The 17715-nt window shown below is 47.3% G+C and overlaps 1 protein-coding gene across 1 annotated transcript in view; it reads right to left on the bottom strand.

The window, feature by feature from the left end:
- LOC129832403 (mitogen-activated protein kinase kinase kinase 10-like) overlaps positions 1-12685 on the bottom strand; it is a 32772-nt gene extending 20087 nt beyond the window's left edge. Inside the window, exon 1 of the mRNA XM_055896431.1 lies at positions 9560-12685. Coding sequence (XP_055752406.1) covers positions 9560-10559 — 1000 coding nt within the window. The 5' untranslated portion in view covers positions 10560-12685. The remainder of the gene's footprint in view (positions 1-9559) is intronic.
- Between the last annotated feature and the right edge of the window lie 5030 nt (positions 12686-17715).

Raw genomic sequence — 17715 nt, 5'->3', positions numbered from 1 at the left:
ATAGAAAGCAAAGAAAGGAGAAATGTATCTGACATACCCTATAACCTAGGCCTACTCTACGGTTATACGGGCACAGCCACACATCTTTTCTTGCGAGCTGTGATTGAGTTATATTTTTAGCCTAAATTATGATTACAGAATCTACTCATCACATGACATAAGTCTTCAAATGCGTTGATGCATGGTACACTTTATTATAAAGGTGCATTTTTTGGGGGGTAAAAATTCACCTCCCCAAACTTGAAACTCACCCGCTTCCTATGTATGGTAATTTACAGAATACCGGTAACATCAGCAAAATGGATGCTGCACCCACTGTATCGCAGCCAGAATTGCTGCACTTTGCCTGCTTGGATATGGAGGTTGTACCTAGTCTGCTCTCATGTCATTGATACCCCTGGTTGGCGCCATGCGTATAACCAGAGGCCATTTGGGTTCTAATCCTGAGCCATGCAGTGGCACAGTTTCACCCTGGAGGCATTCACTTTGTCTCCACACAAAATGCAACTGCCAAATTCGTTTGACCAGGCAGCCTGGCTCTCATACAGAATGGAGGTATTGAGAATGCTTTCCCCTAAGCATGTGGAGTAGGAACTGCATCAATACTTGTACAATTGGGTTTAGAACTCAAGTCGTATTTCACCCACCGCCTCAAACATATAGGAGTGAAATTGACATGGTTTAACTGAAGAAAAGACACCTCTTAGCATTTGGGCCGATCCGTTTGAACCTTCCGGTACCGTCTATTTTGAAATAGAAACCATCCGACACCAGGAAATCCATATACATTTGCCTGGACTGAGAGGCTAGTCTTAGATCCGCCAAGCTCTGTAACGGAGCCGGGTCAACACGCACACACGCTGACACTAGAAGCACAAGCATTTCGCTACACTCGCATTAACATCTGCTAACCATGTGTATGTGACAAATAAGATTTGATTTGATTTGACACACAAACACAGTCCAATGTTCATTTCACACCGGTATATTAGCCTTTACTTCTATAACAGCCTGTCTTTTTATACCTTTTGTAGGTCGACACACAGTTCGAGTGGTTGGTCCCGTGTGGCTCAGCTGGTAGAGAATGGTGTTAGCAATGCCAGGGTTGTGGGTTTGATTCCCACAGGGGACCAGTACAGTAAAAAAGTATGAAAATGTAGGCGTTCACTACTGTAAGTCGCTCTGGATAAGAGCATCTGCTAAATGACTCAAACGCAGTTCTATATTGTACTGTAGTTTCTCCCCGTGAGGCCTACTCTAACTGCAGTAGCAGTCCCCTGCTTATGACCTTTCCATGGGGCCCAGAGTTGCTTTGCTTGTCAGTCGATATTCATGTACACCCTCTCAGCCTAGCTAGGCCACTGTCTCACGGGACACACAGGCAAAAACATGAGCAGGACATCGTTTCTGACCAGTAATATGTGACGTCCAAGCGTAATCATAACACATAGGATGATAACGTTCTCCTTTGTTTTCAAAGAGTACACACAGTATAGCACACTCAGTGTGTCCTCTACTGTACTATGGCTGGTCAAGAACTCTGACTCAGGGGACACACAGTGCAAGGCCCCCTTCTTCAAGCCCCCCACCCCCCCTCCCCCCCAGTCCCCTGGAGCCCTAGGCCCAGTGCTAGCCTGGCCAGCAACAATGCCCTTCCAACAGCAGTCGCCACACACAGCCTGGCCAATGTGCATTGTGCCAGCTTTCTGGCATGAGCGTGCGAGCATCTGTACGTGTGCATGCATTCGTACGTGCGTGCGTCTGTGTGCAGCGTGCGCTCTCTGTTGTTGCTCTGTTGTCGCGTGAGGCTGGCAGAGGGAGGCTGGGTGCCATGGTTGCCCTGTTAACTGGGTACTGTACAGTATGTATGCTGGCATTCTGGGAATGTTATGAATGCAGGGAAATGAGCAACTAGGATGTACCTGAATACATGCCAAATTCCTCAAATCATTGAATGAGCGGAAACTCTAGAGAAGGCCATGGGGTTGGGAAGCTGTGTAGTGTGACCTGTGTCCTCCATTGGCCTCATCTCTTATCTGTTTATTGACCTGTGGAGACAGTACCAGTGTGTGTGTGTGCCTGTGTGTGTGTGTGTGTGTGTGTTTGTGTGTGTGTGTGTGTGTGTGTGTGTGTGTGTGTGTGTGTGTGTGTGTGTGTGTGTGTGTGTGTGTGTGTGTGTGTGTGTGTGTGTGTGTGTGTGTGTGTGTGTGTGTGTGTGTGTGTGTGTGTGTGTGTGTTGCAATCTGACTGACCATTGATCGGTGTCATTTCAGACACACTGAGCTATTCTACTTTCCCCTGCTATCCCTCTTCCTCTCTCTATCTCTCTCCCACTCTCTATCCCTCTGCCACTCTATCCCTCTCCCACTCTCTATCCCTCTGCCACTCTATCCCTCTCCCACTCTCTATCCCTCTCCCACTCTCGATCCCTCTATCCCTCTCCCACTCTCTATCTCTCTCCCACTCGCTATCCCTCTATCTCTCTCCAACTCGCTATCCCTCTATCTCTCTCCCACTCTCTATCCCTCTATCTCTCCCACTCTCTATCCCTCTGCCACTCTATCCCTCTCCCACTCTCTATCCCTCTCCCACTCTCGATCCCTCTCCCACTCTCTATCTCTCTCCCACTCGCTATACCTCTATCTCTCTCCCACTCTCTATTCCTCTCCTCCCTCTCCCATTCTCTATCCCTCTATCCCTCTCCCACTCTCTATCCCTCTATCTCTCTCTATCCCTCTATCCCTCTCCCACTCTCTATCCCTCTATCTTTCTCCCACTCTCTATCCCTCTCCCACTCTCTATCCCTCTATCTCTCTCTATCTCTCTATCCCTCTCCCACTCTCTATCTCTCTCTATCCCTCTCCCACTCTCTATCTCTCTCTATCCCTCTATCCCACTCCCACTCTCTAACCCTCTATCTCTCTCCCACTCTCTATCCCTCTCCCACTCTCTATCCCTCTCCCACTCTCTATCCCTCTCCCACTCTCTATCCCTCTCCCACTCTCTATCCCTCTCCCACTCTCTATCCCTTTATCCCTCTCCCACTCTCTATCCCTCTATCTCTCTCTATCCCTCCATCCCTCTCCCACTCTCTATCCCTCTATCTCTCTCCCACTCTCTATCCCTCTCCCACTCTCTATCCCTTTCCCACTCTCTATCCCTTTATCCCTCTCCCACTCTCTATCCCTCTATCCCTCCATCCCTCTCCCACTCTCTATCCCTCTATCTCTCTCCCACTCTCTATCCCTCTCCCACTCTCTATCCCTCTCCCACTCTCTATCCCTATCCCACTCTCTATCCCTCTATCCCTCTCCCACTCTCTATCCCTCTATCTCTCTCTATCCCTCTATCTCTCTCTATCTCTCTCCCACTCTCTATCCCTCTCCCACTCTCTATCCCTCTTTCCCTCTGCCATTCTCTATCCCCCTATCTCTCAGCCATTCTCTATCCCTCTATCTCTCTGCCATTCTCTATCCCTCTACCCCTCTCCCCTGTTCTCTCTGTGTGGCGCTTTCATCATGTTTATCAACTCAAGGGGTCTAACTGAGCTTAACAGAGAGGGAATACAAACATCTGTTTGCAGTATGTCCCTGTTCTCACGGTGCCTGTGCTGAGTCCAAGGCCTTACTCAGAGCCAAAACAGTAGTAAGACAGATCATACTAACACTACTACTCACAGGACAGGCCTCATTTGACCTTATTAATTTGTCTGTCAGCTAGTTCTCTTTACAACCAATTACTATGTTCAACTAATTAGTCCACCACCATTGGTTGATTGGTGAGGTGTTTTGGTTGGGAACATACAGATGTGTGGAGTAGAAAGAGCGTTACAAGAGGAACTGTACGACGTTGATTCTGTAGAACACTCTGACCGCATCGCCAACTGACCCCATCCCCACCACTTTCTCCATCCCTGTATCCCTCCCTCCCCCAACCTAGCCCGCAGGGCCTACTCTACAGCAAGCACATTCCTCCTCCTTTTCTCTATCATCCGTCCCTCCGTCCTGCCATTCAAGGTCTGCAGTCGACCTCACTCCCTCCGTCTCTGCGTCCTCCGTCCTCCGCGCCCCCTTCCCCTCAGTGACTCCTGTCATTGTGAGCCCAGCTCTGTCTTGGCGAGAATGGGGTCATTGTTGCTGCACTCCCAGTGAGTGTTCCCTGCCCTAGCTAGCGAGCACCACCGTGCCCCTCTGTCCCACCTCCACACACACACACACACACACACACACACACACACACACACACACACACACACACACACACACACACACACACACACACACACACACACACACACACACACACACACACACGCACATACAAAGACATGCGTGCGCAAACACACACTACTCTGTACAGCACTTTGAGACATCAGCTGATGTAAGAAGGGCTATATAAATTGATTTGATTTGATGACCACTCTCAGTGATACATTCAGTGAGGAACGGAGGATGCATTTCGAAAGCATTCAGACAGGTCCCTTGATTGATTCATTCATTGGTTGAATCAGGTGTTCTGGTGCTGGACAATATTTTCCGACTCCTGCCATGACGATGAATCAAGTCAATCTGTGATGGCTCTTCTAGCAGCAACGTCCCTCTTTCTGTGTGTGGGAGAAGCCAGAAAGACAGGCTACTCAGAGAGAGTCCAGCCCTAGTTATCCACCGACCGTCAGCTAGGCTAGCCTATCTCTGATGGGGATTAGTAGCTACTGCTAGCCATAACGCTAATCCTTTCCTAAACAAACACACATTCAAACGCTTTTCAGTGGCACGCCATGCACTAATCCCATAAGTAGCAATTATGGGACATGTATTCATATCATAACTGAAGGATACCTAAATGTAAGATGCTGATACTCAACATTTCGGTCCAACTCCATCTAACCGAGTAATATCCAAGTTACTAGTTCCTGTAATAAATGCTGAATTATCCAGAGGGGGGGAAACGATTAAAAACTGGACATGCCAGCTTGCAGACACAAGGCCCTACTATTCAGGTGACTGTTGAACGTGTCAACTTGCTTTCCATTTGAAGTGACAGCACTCAAAACAGCAGCAGGTAACGTCAACCACCCACCCCCATCTTTATGATGCCTATATACAGTATAACAGCCTCTTGTTCAGTATCTTAATTCTCAAACAGCTGTCACAAAAACTCCCAACAGAGGCTACAAACATGGGTTTTTAATGGTATTTCCTTGGTTCCTTTCCTTCTTATCGACTCCTCTATAAAAGGACTTGATTGGTGAATCCTCAGAGATGGGTATCTGTCCAGTCCTTTCACCTATCAGTGGTTGCTGGGTCATGGGACAGAAGCAACCATACAGTTGAAGTCGGATGTTTACATACACCTTAGCCAAATACATTTAAACTCAGGTTTTCACAATTCCTGACATTTAATCCTCGTAAAAATTAGTTATTTTAAGAATGTGAAATGTCAGAATAATAGTAGAGAGAATTATTTATTTCAGCTTTTATTTCTTTCATCACTTTCCCAGTGGGTCAGAAGTTTACATACACTCAATTAGTATTTGGTAGCATTGCCTTTAAATTGTTTAACTTGGGTCAAATGTTTCGGGTAGCCTTCCACAAGCTTCCCACAATAAGTTGGGTGAATTTTGGCCCATTCCTCCTGACAGAGCTGGTGTAACTGAGTCAGGTTTGTATGCCTCCTTGCTCGCACACGCTTTTTCAGTTCTGCCCACAAATTTTCTATAGGATTGAGGTCAGGGCTTTGTGATGGCCACTCCAATACCTTGACTTTGTTGTCCTTAAGCCATTTTGCCACATCTTTGTAAGTATGCTTGAGGTCATTGTCCATTTGGAAGACCCATTTGCGACCAAGCTTTAACTTCCTGACTGATGTCTTGAGATGTTGCTTCAATATATCCACATAATTTTCCTGCCTCATGATGCCATCTATTTTGTGAAGTGCACCAGTCCCTCCTGCAGCAAAGCGCCCCCACAACATGATGCTGCCACCCCCGTGCTTCATGGTTGGGATGGTGTTCTTCGGCTTGCAAGCCTCCCCCTTTTTCCTCCAAACATAACGATGGTCATTATGGCCAAACAGTTCTATTTTTGTTTCATCAGACAAGAGGATATTTCTCCAAAAAGTACGATCTTTGTCTCTATGTGCAGTTGCAAACCGTAGTCTGGCTTTTTTATGGTGGTTTTGGAGCAGTGGCTTCTTCCATGCTGAGCGGCCTTTCAGGTTATGTCGATATAGGACTCGTTTTTCTGTGGATATAGATACTTTTGTACCTGTTTCCTCCAGCATCTTCACAAGGTCCTTTGCTGTTGTTCTGGGATTGATTTGCACTTTTCGCACCAAAGTACGTTCATCTCTAGGAGACAGAACGCGTGTCCTTCCTGAGCGGTATGACGGCTGCGTGGTCCCATGGTGTTTATATTTGGGTACTATTGTATGTACAGATGAACGTGGTACCTTCAGGCGTTTGGAAATTGCTCCCAAGGATGAACCAGACTTGTGGAGGTCTACAATTTGTTTTCTGAGGTCTTGGTTGATTTCTTTTGATTTTTCTCATGATGTCAAACAAAGAGGCACTGAGTTTGAAGGTAGGCCTTGAAACACATCCACAGGTAAACCTCCAATTGACTCAAATAATGTCAACTAGCCTGTCCGAAGCTTCTAAAGCCATGACATCATTTTCTGGAATTTTCCAAGCTGTTTAAAGGCACAGTCAACTTAGTGTATGTAAACTTCTGACCCACTGAAATTGTGATACAGTGAGTTATAAGTGAAATACTCTGTCTGTAAACAATTGTTAGGAAAATGACTTGTGTCATGCACAAAGTAGATGTCCTAACCGACTTGCCAAAACTATAGTTTGTTTACAAGAAATTTGTGGAGTGGTTGAAAAACTAGTTTTAATGATTCCAACCTAAGTGTATGTAAATTTTCAACTTCAACTGTATATATCTGTATACAGTAAGATTATTGGGACACAGTCCTGTAGGTTGTAGTGTCTTAGCTCGTATTAGTCATTTATATAATAAGAAAGACTCCAAATACAAGGAAGTGAACTGGAGCTTCACATTTAATAAATCTAGTTAGTACAAGAATAACTTAGAGCAACACTGCACATGACCACGGGTACTTCGTTCATAAAGGGGACATCAGTAATTAACAGAACAGAACATAGGTTATATAACGCACCTACCTCTGCAGTATAGAGGGGTCTATCTGACCAGTGTGTGTCCATAGTAATATAATCTATAGAAAGGGCTTAGAACCTCTAACCCGCTGCTAGTCCACTCATTATAGCATCATTGATTTGAATGGGGAGGTCTGTTCTATCGATTATATTTCTATGTGTGTTACAGTAGCCAGGTGATCAGTGGTACAGTATTTTCTTACCCGATGCTGAGTCATGCCCATATACTGTACAACTCAATGCAGTGGCAGCAGACACGTTAGCCATCCCAGGGTAGAGTTTCCAAGACCTCTTTCTGAAGACCCATTATCTAGGGCAGGTTGGATTTCAACTTGGTCAAATCACCTGTGTTTAATTGAATGGCTATCAACTAGGGCCATGTTTTTGAGAAATGTGTTGTTAATGACGTGATTGTTCACTTCTCTGAGTCCTCCTACTATGTGTGCTTATAAACTGTTATAACCGTTATATTCATATTTAGTTAGATTTTGCTGCTGGCATGAGAGCCAGCACACTCTTGCCCTGAATCATATGACCCAAGGAGGATTGTGCGCCACTGGGAGAGTGGGCTGATTCTGGATCAGTGTGACAGGTACGGCTAAAGGGGAACACGGGACAGCGACCTGCCAACCCACAAACACCCGCTGTCACATCACTCTAAGGAGGTCACCGTAATCAGATTATCCCAGTTAGACAGTCAGGCTCACTACTCTAGCCTCAGCCTTGCAAACAACAACACGGAGAGAAAGGCAGAAACACACACAAACACACACACTAGAAATACAGTGAGTGGGAAGAGGAGAGGTTTGAGGGACAGCCAGATTGGTGGGGAAGAAACAGAGAAGCTGTGGGGCCTAAAGCTTCTCCGTAACCGCAGTGATGCCAAACGGGCGGCGGTTTGAAGAGGATATCTGAGACCTGGACACCTGGACAATGAGCTGAGGTGTAACCCTAAACTAAGATGAACCACTGTTTATCCCCCTCTCTCTCTCTCTATCCCTCTCCTTCTACCTCCCCAATCTCTCTCACCTTCTATTTCTCTATCTTTCTTCTCCCTCTCTGTCCTCCCTTGTCTTTGTGACCTCTCCTCTCTCGCCATCTCTTTCGCTTCCTTCCTTCCCTCTCTCTCTCTCTTCCTTTCCTTTCTCCTCTCTCTTCATCTCTCCCTCCGGGCTTCACCGAGGTGATGTAAACGTTCATCTTTATGTCACCGTCTGATCACATACCTGAATACTTTAGCATTGTTTTTAAACGGGACGCAGAGAAATGAGACGGCTTGGCAGATTGAGACCCTCCTTTGAAATCCTCTTTTCACACGGAATAATTCCGAGTGAAGGAATTGACATTTGCGCAGGGATGCTGACAGCTGGATGACTCAACACAACACAGTGTCGTGAAGGCAGCTCTGTGTTGTTGCCAAGGCTTCGCCATCCAATACCCATCTGATCCCTATCATTACAGCTACTGAGGAAGGGGCAGCTTTTCATATGGCGGCTCTCTCTACATCACAGCTTCACAAAGCAGGGAGAGATTAGAAACATTATGGAAGATCTGTGAGCCGGGTGTTTTTAAGCTACAGACCCTCCAGATCGTCTCTCGCCTTCAAAGATCTCTGGACTCAGCATCCTGTAGCCTCAACTCGTATCTCTACACCCCATCCCCCATACTTACGTCACACACACACAGAGAGAGGAGAGGCCCACGTACACACACACACACACACACACTAACACAGACAAACACAGTGTACCACCCCCCCCCCCCCCCCCCCCAATACACCAACAACTGTGACCAATAGCTTGGCGAGCTGCAGAGCAGAACTGCTCTCCTTGAGGAGGGGTGGTAGAAAGAGGAGGATGAGAGGAGAGGATCGGAGGAGGAGGGAACAAATGACAGGGGAAAGATGGCAGAGAGAGCCAGCTCTCCAGGGCTGGTCTTACCCTGTCATCCTCAACTCAACTGTCTGTGTGTCAAACAGAAAACCTCTCAATTTCATTTCATCCACACACTTAAATGAACCCATCAACACAAGGGTTAACAGTATGTATTGTACTGTACATTCTGTAAGTGTCCACTCATCCATCCTCTGTTAAATTCATTTCATATACTATACTGCCCTTAACTGGAGACTGGGACTAAAATAGGCAACAATACAGTCCGTCTACGGCCTATGAGGCAATCAACTGTGTATGACTGGCTGATTCAACATGCAAACAAACCAACGGAAAGAATTAACACATTCAAATTCTGAGTGTGATTTCCCCCCAAATGTTTTATATTTGACATGAAATAGGAAAGGACTCATCTGGAGCGAATGGGTCAGAAACGATATCTTTGCGATTGCAGACTGGAGTGGGAAACGAGTGTTAGCATACTCACTGTTGCTCGACTTGAGGTCTCTGTGTATAACCGGTACAAAGGTCTGATTGTGCAGGTAGTCCATCCCCGTGGCGATCTGCACGGCCCAGTTCACCAGCACCCTGGGGGGTACCTTCTTCCCAGCTAAGGCTCTGTTCAGGGCCCCCCCGCGGGCGTACTCCATCACCAGGCAGAGGTTGGGCTCTCGCAGGCACACCCCTATCAGGTTGATGATGTTGGGGTGTCTGAGCATCCAGAAAAGCCTGGCCTCTTGTCGTACGCTTTCAGCTGTGGCGCTAATGTCCTCGTCAGGGTCCTGCCTGGCAGCTTTAACTGCCACCTCCTCCCCTTGCCACATCCCCCTATATACCTTCCCAAACCCCCCCGCCCCGATCACCTCCTCCAGCACCAGCTCTGTGAAGTCGATCTCCAGGGGGCACCCCTCAGGCACCCCACCCGCCACCAGCCCTCCTGGGGTTAGCTGCGGGTAGCTGCCGGCGTCCCTCCGAGTAACGTAGTTGCATGGGAAGATGCCCACCTTGTCTTGGATCTTGCCCGTCCACCAGCCCTCGTCCCCAGACACTTTGGAGTCCTTGGAGAGGACCTCCAGGAGGTCCCCGCGCCGCAGGGTCAACTCCTCGTCTGCCGTAGCCTCGTAGTCAAACACGGCCGTCCAGTAGGGGTTGGAGGTGGTAGAGCCGCCCTGGTGGCCAGGGTGGGAGTCTGAAGAACCAGAGGAGGAGTTCCAGCTGCTGCCATTCTCAGACTGGACAGCTGTAGCAGCACACACCGGGGGAGCGGGGGTCATGTGCGGGGGCATGGAGGAGAGAGGGGGGCCATAAGGGGGGCCAAGGGGACCAGCGAGCACGAGGCCAGGGGGAGGAGGGTCGCAGCAGCCCCCACAGTTGGTGCAGGGCAGGGGGGCTGCTGTGCTGCTCGCTCTGGCATACGGGTCCATGGCTGCCCGGCTGCTGGTCAGCGGTGTGGGCCTGCCCTCTGTCAACTCACACACAAAATCCATGCAGGGCCCATCAGCCGAATCCAGGCCTCCTTAACCAGAGGAGTGACAGATCAGTGGACAGGCAGGCCAAAGCTCCACTGTCCCATCACCGTCCCCGTTTACTGGGGTAGTTCCAGTTCCTGTCACCAATCATGTGTGTGTAGCAGTCTGTATTACCATGTATAATGCAGTGTGTATTTAACATGTATACCTACGAGTTCACTTTGGGGTGACCCATGGCTATCCCTGAGCGAGGCGACTGATTATTCTCCCATGTATGTTCTAGAAAGCTACCAGAGAGTCAAGGCTGGCCTGGGAAAATCCCAAAGTAGACCATGTGTTCCCTCTTCAGTACTGTGAGATGAAATTCTTGTGGATGGGATAGCTTTGTGCTGCTCAGGAGAGCATGCTCAGGATCTGAACATGGGTCTCTGTAACATCCCACACTGCTTTTACGACTACTGTAGTGGGGCTGTGGGGGTCTTATGATCCTCAAAGCATCTATTGCTATTTCATATTAGACTACAGATTTTATTTACTGTATCCCTCTCAAGACTCAGCAAGAGCTGGATGGTCTGAGTTGGCCACAAAAGTTTATTCTGGTGTTTGACCATGTTTATTACCTTGAATTTGTTGCCCTGATGAATAAATTCATGGCCAACGCTGCACTTTATTTCGCCTCATTGAGAACAGATCCTGACACAGAGATTTAAAGAGGCAAACTCCTCTCCCTGGGGATTATGAGAGGCCAAAAACAGTGAGGAAGCTACACGACAGTTAAAGGAGATCACACATCTAAATCGGCTATTTATAAATCAATTGCACCACATGTAACAAAACATTTGTATTCAAAATAGCTTCATCTGTATAGTTTAACATCCTCTGAGCAAGGATCGTTGTTATTTCCAATCAAGCACAGCGCAGAAGAATATCGCTTGTCTGACATCTCGTTATTACAGGGTCATTTGCTTTTTAACAGCGATGAAAGACACTTGTCTTGACGTCGTATTTCGTTGAAATAACGATTGAACTATTTCCCTACTTTGCTGCTGCCTCGTCTAAATCCTGCACGCCTACATCGATAAACGTATACGCCCGTTTAATGTTCTTAAAAAGCCTACTCCTCCATTTTTAGATGGGGAATTACGGCGGACAGTATTCAGGCCAACATCATGGAGAGACTGTACATTTTGCACCTTTGTCGTCAGCGAACATCAATGATTGATCCTTCGTCTTGTTACATTGTCCGGCCTAAGTTCTGCGCACTGTAACGTTTCAATAAACACGATACAGTGAGCATTTGCGAATGCGCGAGTTCTCGCGACAGAAACGTATACATACAATGTGTACAGAACAGTCTGTTTTAGCCATAATTATCTCGCGTTCATTTTGTAGGCTATAAGACGATGCTCATTCATAACATCTGAAACATTTGTAATCATAAGCAATAGCCATGTCTAGTTATATGGACACAATGTTGCACATTTCAGTTATTTGTGATCAAAGGTCCCGCACCTGCTCGCTTTTCGACACCTTCACACGCTATGTCAGAGAACGAAATAGCCAACAATAATAATACATTATGTGTTTTGTGAAAGCATTTGACTGTAAGTCCAATTGCAAATATTTGTGTATCTCTGATCCGAGTTGACGTGATAAAGACAAGGCGATTAATCCTCTACAGTAACGTGTTTTCTTTGGTTTTGGTAGACAGATGCACCATCCTCGAGGCAATAATAATAATAATAATAATGTAACGGGTCTAATAAAAGCCTAATCCTTCCTTTTAGTGCACAATTGAATTAGAATCCTGTCTTTATGTGTATATAGCGTCTCGTCTTCTGGTTCAAATAAACCAAATATGAAATATTCAAATATTTACGGAAAAAAAGCCTGGCCACTGTTCATCACAACATCCATTGACATTGTCGCATGGGCGTGTGATCGCATCCAAATATCCACCATCAGATCCCATAATCCAATTCCACAAAATGAATAGTCTTGGAGTCCTTGCTCATCTGGGTCAGTCGGTTGGTCACTTGTCCTTCACAATCAAATCGCTTTTTTCTCCAAAAGACGTGCCATTTCTAGACGGAGCTGTCAGTCTCTAGGCTGACTTTGTATCCAAATACACCGGCTGGACTGGGGGTGGAATATGCCGTTGTATTCTGGGTAGTGTAGTTTCTTGAGTAGCCTACATCCACATATGCTTTTGTATCTCATAATTTTGGACATAGCTTGGACAACCAAATTAACTTTTGCTTCATTTTGATTATAACAAATCAGGGTTTAAAATAGTCTATCTGTAAGACTTATTTTTATGGGTAACCTTTAAAGTTAAGGCATTGCTTGACTGTACAACAACAGCCTATACTGGTCATTGTCAGTTAACCTAGGTCATTGGGCTGATGCTTTGTGGATCAGTGGGTTGAAATAGTTTTTCATGGTGTGTGTATAACACTGTGTAGCCTGTGTGTGCCATGTGCGCTTGTGTGAGAGAGCACGCATGTGTGTGTCTCCAATTATTACACAGCATACTCTAGGAATGTATACAGCTATATTTTATTGCAACTTACAACAACAAGCTTAATGCATTACAATTCCATCACAATTTGGTAGATGTTTATCACGCAGATATCCGGATACAATACAACATAACACTGACTAAATGGCCCCACACTGCCCCCTGGTGATTAGGATGGATGACACATAGACATTATCGGGGGCAGCTTCACTTTCTGCACCTTCCCTCTATGGGGCTCCATTGGCTCCCTCACCCAGTCCACCTCCAGCCTCCCATACATGCTCTCCAGAGGGGTCCATGGTGTGGCTGTTGAGCTGCCAGGGCAGGGGCAGCCCATGGTGGAACTGGGATGGGGGCTTTTCCAATGATGATCTTCCGCACCACCCTCTGGCCCAGGGACACCTGGCTGGCCTCCCTGGTCTGAAGACGGGACAGGGTGCAGGGGTAGAGCTGGGCAGCCCCTGGGACATCCAGAGGGCCAAGAGCGGACAGTCTGGCCCTTGTGGAGCGGAAGCCATATTGGGATACAAGCTTGAACAGGCTCTCCCTCCAGTTGGAGTCCCTCTTACTCTTGATGGGCTCCAGTCTGAAGTGTTGTGGGCTGTCTGGAAGCTGCACCAGACTCCTTGCTCATCCCCATGGAGCTCACCCAGAGTCACTGGGGGCCTTGATGGTGGGGAGCTGGCTGCACAACTGCTTACGGGGCTTGGAGTTCTTGTAGAGGTCTATGAGGGTGGAGTCATAGACTTGTACGTGTACTTTCTCAGGGACCTCCACAATGCTGTCCTACCTGGCTGTGGACAGAGAGAATTTGCAGCATTTCTTTGGTGTGGGCGCTGTGGGCGCTTGAGGTCGTCGCTTGGCAGGCTGAGGCCTGGCTCATCTTTCGGGGGTGAAGATTCATGAGTAAGCCCAAGGGACCTCATAAAGGGGAGGTCAGGAGTCCACATGTGATCTGTTTACAGAGAGTGAGAGGCAGAAATAGACAGTAAAATAGAAAAAAGAGAGGAGAACGAAAGGGATGTGAGAAATAGGGGTGAGACTGATAATGATGAAGCTAAAAATAATATATTAAATAAATATACAAAAATAAACTATTACTTGATGAATCGTGTCTTGCCACACCATCACCCAACACATCTAAAGACTTCCAGGGTTTCTCTCCATGAAACACGCAGATTACTAATTAGGGCAGAAAATCAGCATTTGCTTCCCCCTGATTAAAATCAGAATTTTTCCATCGGCAGACGCTGCCTGTTTAGTTAGCACCAGCAGCACTGCCCTGGAAAGCAGAGGCCTGATTGGGTACTGAGGGATGAGAGTGGTAGCTAAGCGCCCTGGGTACAAGAAGAGAACCAGTCAACTTGGGAACCAGTCAGTCACTGTGTTCACTTTCATTGCATGTTGAGGAACTAGTTTGAAAATAATATGATATGTTTGTAAACAGTAAAAAGACATCATGTAAATGATGAACATTGCCATTGTGCACTGGAAGTAACGTGTTGACAATAATATATAAGCCATTTAACAAATGCACAGGTTATGACAGTCATATTGGGCCTCATAGATCCACAAATTGTACCTTACTCTGGGCTTGGAGTGCCTGTGTCCTTTGCCGTGAACTCCAAGAAGGGCCCTGAGGAGAAAGAGAAGAAAGGGAGGGGGAGGTAAATCAAATTGCATGTCAAATACATTTCCTCTATTGAAATGAACTGAAACAGAGTATAACCCAAATGTTCAGTTTCAAAATGACACTGGGGGGAAAAAAGCAAACCGTACTGGAGTCCCTGTGTAAAATATGACCTGGACAGCCTTCTGCCGATGGATTTGGTGGGAGCATCTGTAGATCTTTTGTGCTCCAGATCATCAAGACAGTTTTCTATCCAGCTGTTTATGGAGCCTGTGGTTGTGAGAAGGGGTTGGGAGGGGAAATACACAAACAAATCATAAATAGGATTCTTGCTAACAAAACTGGTTGATTTGTGAAATGTCAATCACTCCCAGTTCCTTAGATTAGATCTTGGGTACGTCTTCATTGGCATCCATTATATTCAGCAAGCTGGTCTTGTTCTCAGTGCCGTAGACCCGGCTCAAGATGTACTTGGCCATCTCCCGCAGGTCCACCGCTGTGTCTAGAAGAACCTCCGCCAGCAAGTACAGGTGTTTGTCCTGGAAGTGATCTACCTGATCCAGGTTCTACATGGACCCCCCCAGGCGTTTCCAGTGGGGGTTCCCCTTCTGAATATGTTTCAGGAGGCAGAAGGTGAGGTTCTTTATGATCTCTGGAGGGATGGCGTAGGTCTGGAACATGCTGAGCAGGGCCTTTGTGCTGTTCGCACAGACATCACTGTACATACCCTCCGTGGTCAACATCAGGTCAACGTCATAGGCTCTCGGAGATATTCTTCAGAAGCTCATTTCCGTCACCAGTATCATCTTCCTCGTCTTCGGGTGGGGATTCATACTCGGTTGGGGTGTCAAGCAGTTTAGGCATGCGGATTGGTTTTATTGAGTCTTGCTTCTTTGGCCTTAGCGAGGATGACTGTGGCTACTGGTGACTGCTCTGGTTCCTCCTCTGACTGCAAGAATGTTATCCGAAGGGCTTAGGCCTCCTTTGGCAACAGGGCCTTGGATGGTTCCTGCTTCGGCTTCCAGTTATGCAGCACTGAGTTGGGGAGGAAGCCGTGTGGAGCCACGGTCCAGCCTAGAAGAAGTGTGTCTGGTGGGAGTCTTGAATGGTGTCTGAGACTTGTCCCATTCTCGTGGCCCTTCCATTAGCTCATTCTCCAGATTCACTTACTTCTCTACAGTTTTAACCAAATGGAGAGCACAAGACCAGGAACCTGTGAGAGGGGAGATTTTTGCTACCATTTATAACAGGATAACTTGACTATGTTATAAAACATTTCATTACACCCTAATACTTTAAGTGTGGTCGCTTTGCTTAACATAACAAGTGAGGCTGATCCACTCACCTGGCTGATCCCCTTTTACAATCGGTGGAGTTGGTACCCGAATCAGCCGAGACTTCTTCTTCCTGTCCCTATTCAGCACGTCCAGTACATTCTTACTTCCTGAGCTTTCTGGCCTCACAACATCAAGTCCTGCTGGGGTCTCATTCAGCTCTGGCGTGGCCTGCCCAGGCTTCAGGAACAGCCGTGGCCCCAAATAAATATCATAGCAGCTCTGGGAGCGAGGTAGAAATGGGATGGGATCATCTAGGATGTCATCCACGGGGGTCAGGTCCAGTACCTGCTTCAGCAGCCTGGCAGCTAGGTAGCCTAGGCCAGAGATGATGCAGATGGTGCCTCCAAAGCAGGCCAGAAGGTCCTGTGAGGCACACCTAGCTAACCGGCGTACCCAGGCGTATCTTGGCCAACTGCACACCCCGAGTGTCCCACACTTCCAAAGTGCTGGCAGGTCCCAACACCAGCACCAACTCTAGGGCAGCGCAGTCGGTTGGGGGAGAGCACCTGGAGCTTCCTGTTGTGGTGGCCGCTGAACACCAGGCAGGGTAGGGGTCTGACCCCGGCCCACTCCACGCCACCCACCATCACCGCCTCCAGGCACATCACGCTGTCATCCAGGTCCTCGTCCCTGGAGGTCTGGATGATCCACTTAGCTGTGCAAGGGCGCAAAGCCATGTCTAGCACCAGGAACTCTGGACTACCACTGGCCACCAACAGTTCCTTCCGACCAGGGTTGTAGGAAAACCCCAAGGCCTGGTCCAGGGGGAGGAAGGGCCAGGAGAGAAGTAGCAACTCCCCACTGGTGGGAGAGATCAGTCTGGGGAAACTATCCTGCGACACAGCCAGGAACTGTGCCCTGACCTGACTGATCTCGACCTGCCTCAGGAGCTGCATCCCACAGCCTGGGTCATTAAACAAGCTGTACAGGTTCTGGAGCCTCCAGACAGAGAATGACGAAGGGGAGTGGCACAGGATGCTGTGCTCACCCAGCGCCCACAGGTTGCGTACCCCACCAGGGCCATCCAGGAAGAGCTTGAGGAGGAGGCCCCCACTGCAGCTCCTCTCCTTCACCCAGCCGTCCAGGGAGGAGATGAGCAGCTTGTGGGTGCTAGGCCTCATGACGACCGTGGAAACTCCTGCAGCAGGCTCCTAGTATCCCAGCTCCACACCTGAAGAGAGAGGAGATTAATGACACGCATCTCAGTTTATTTTAGTCATGTCAGCCTTGCTGATTGAACAATAAAGCTTTCAGAACGTTTACTCTTTAGGAACATACAGTATATAATTGTGTGACACTGTTTAATTATATTTCTTTTTTCTTTTTTTAAGACACTGTTTAATTTTTTTAATTTCCTCTTTATTCTCTTCCCTTCATACCTGCACAAATCCAGTCATGTCGCCCATATAGAGGTACAGTTGAAGTTGGAAGTTTACATACACCTTAACCAAATACATTTAAACTCAGTTTTTCACAATTTCTGACATTTAATCCTTGAATAAATTCCCTGTCTTAGGTCAGTTAGGATCACCACTTTATTGTAAGAATGTGAAATGTCAGAATAATAGTAGATAATTATTTATTTCAGCTTTTATTTCTTTCATCACATTCCCAGTGGGTCAGAAGTTTACATACACTCAATTAGTATCTGGTAGCATTGCCTTTAAATTGTTTAACTTGGGTCAA

Source organism: Salvelinus fontinalis, chromosome 33 (assembly GCF_029448725.1).
Source record: "Salvelinus fontinalis isolate EN_2023a chromosome 33, ASM2944872v1, whole genome shotgun sequence".
Classification (NCBI taxonomy): Eukaryota; Metazoa; Chordata; class Actinopteri; order Salmoniformes; family Salmonidae; genus Salvelinus; species Salvelinus fontinalis.
This window is presented reverse-complemented; position numbering and strand designations above follow the sequence as displayed.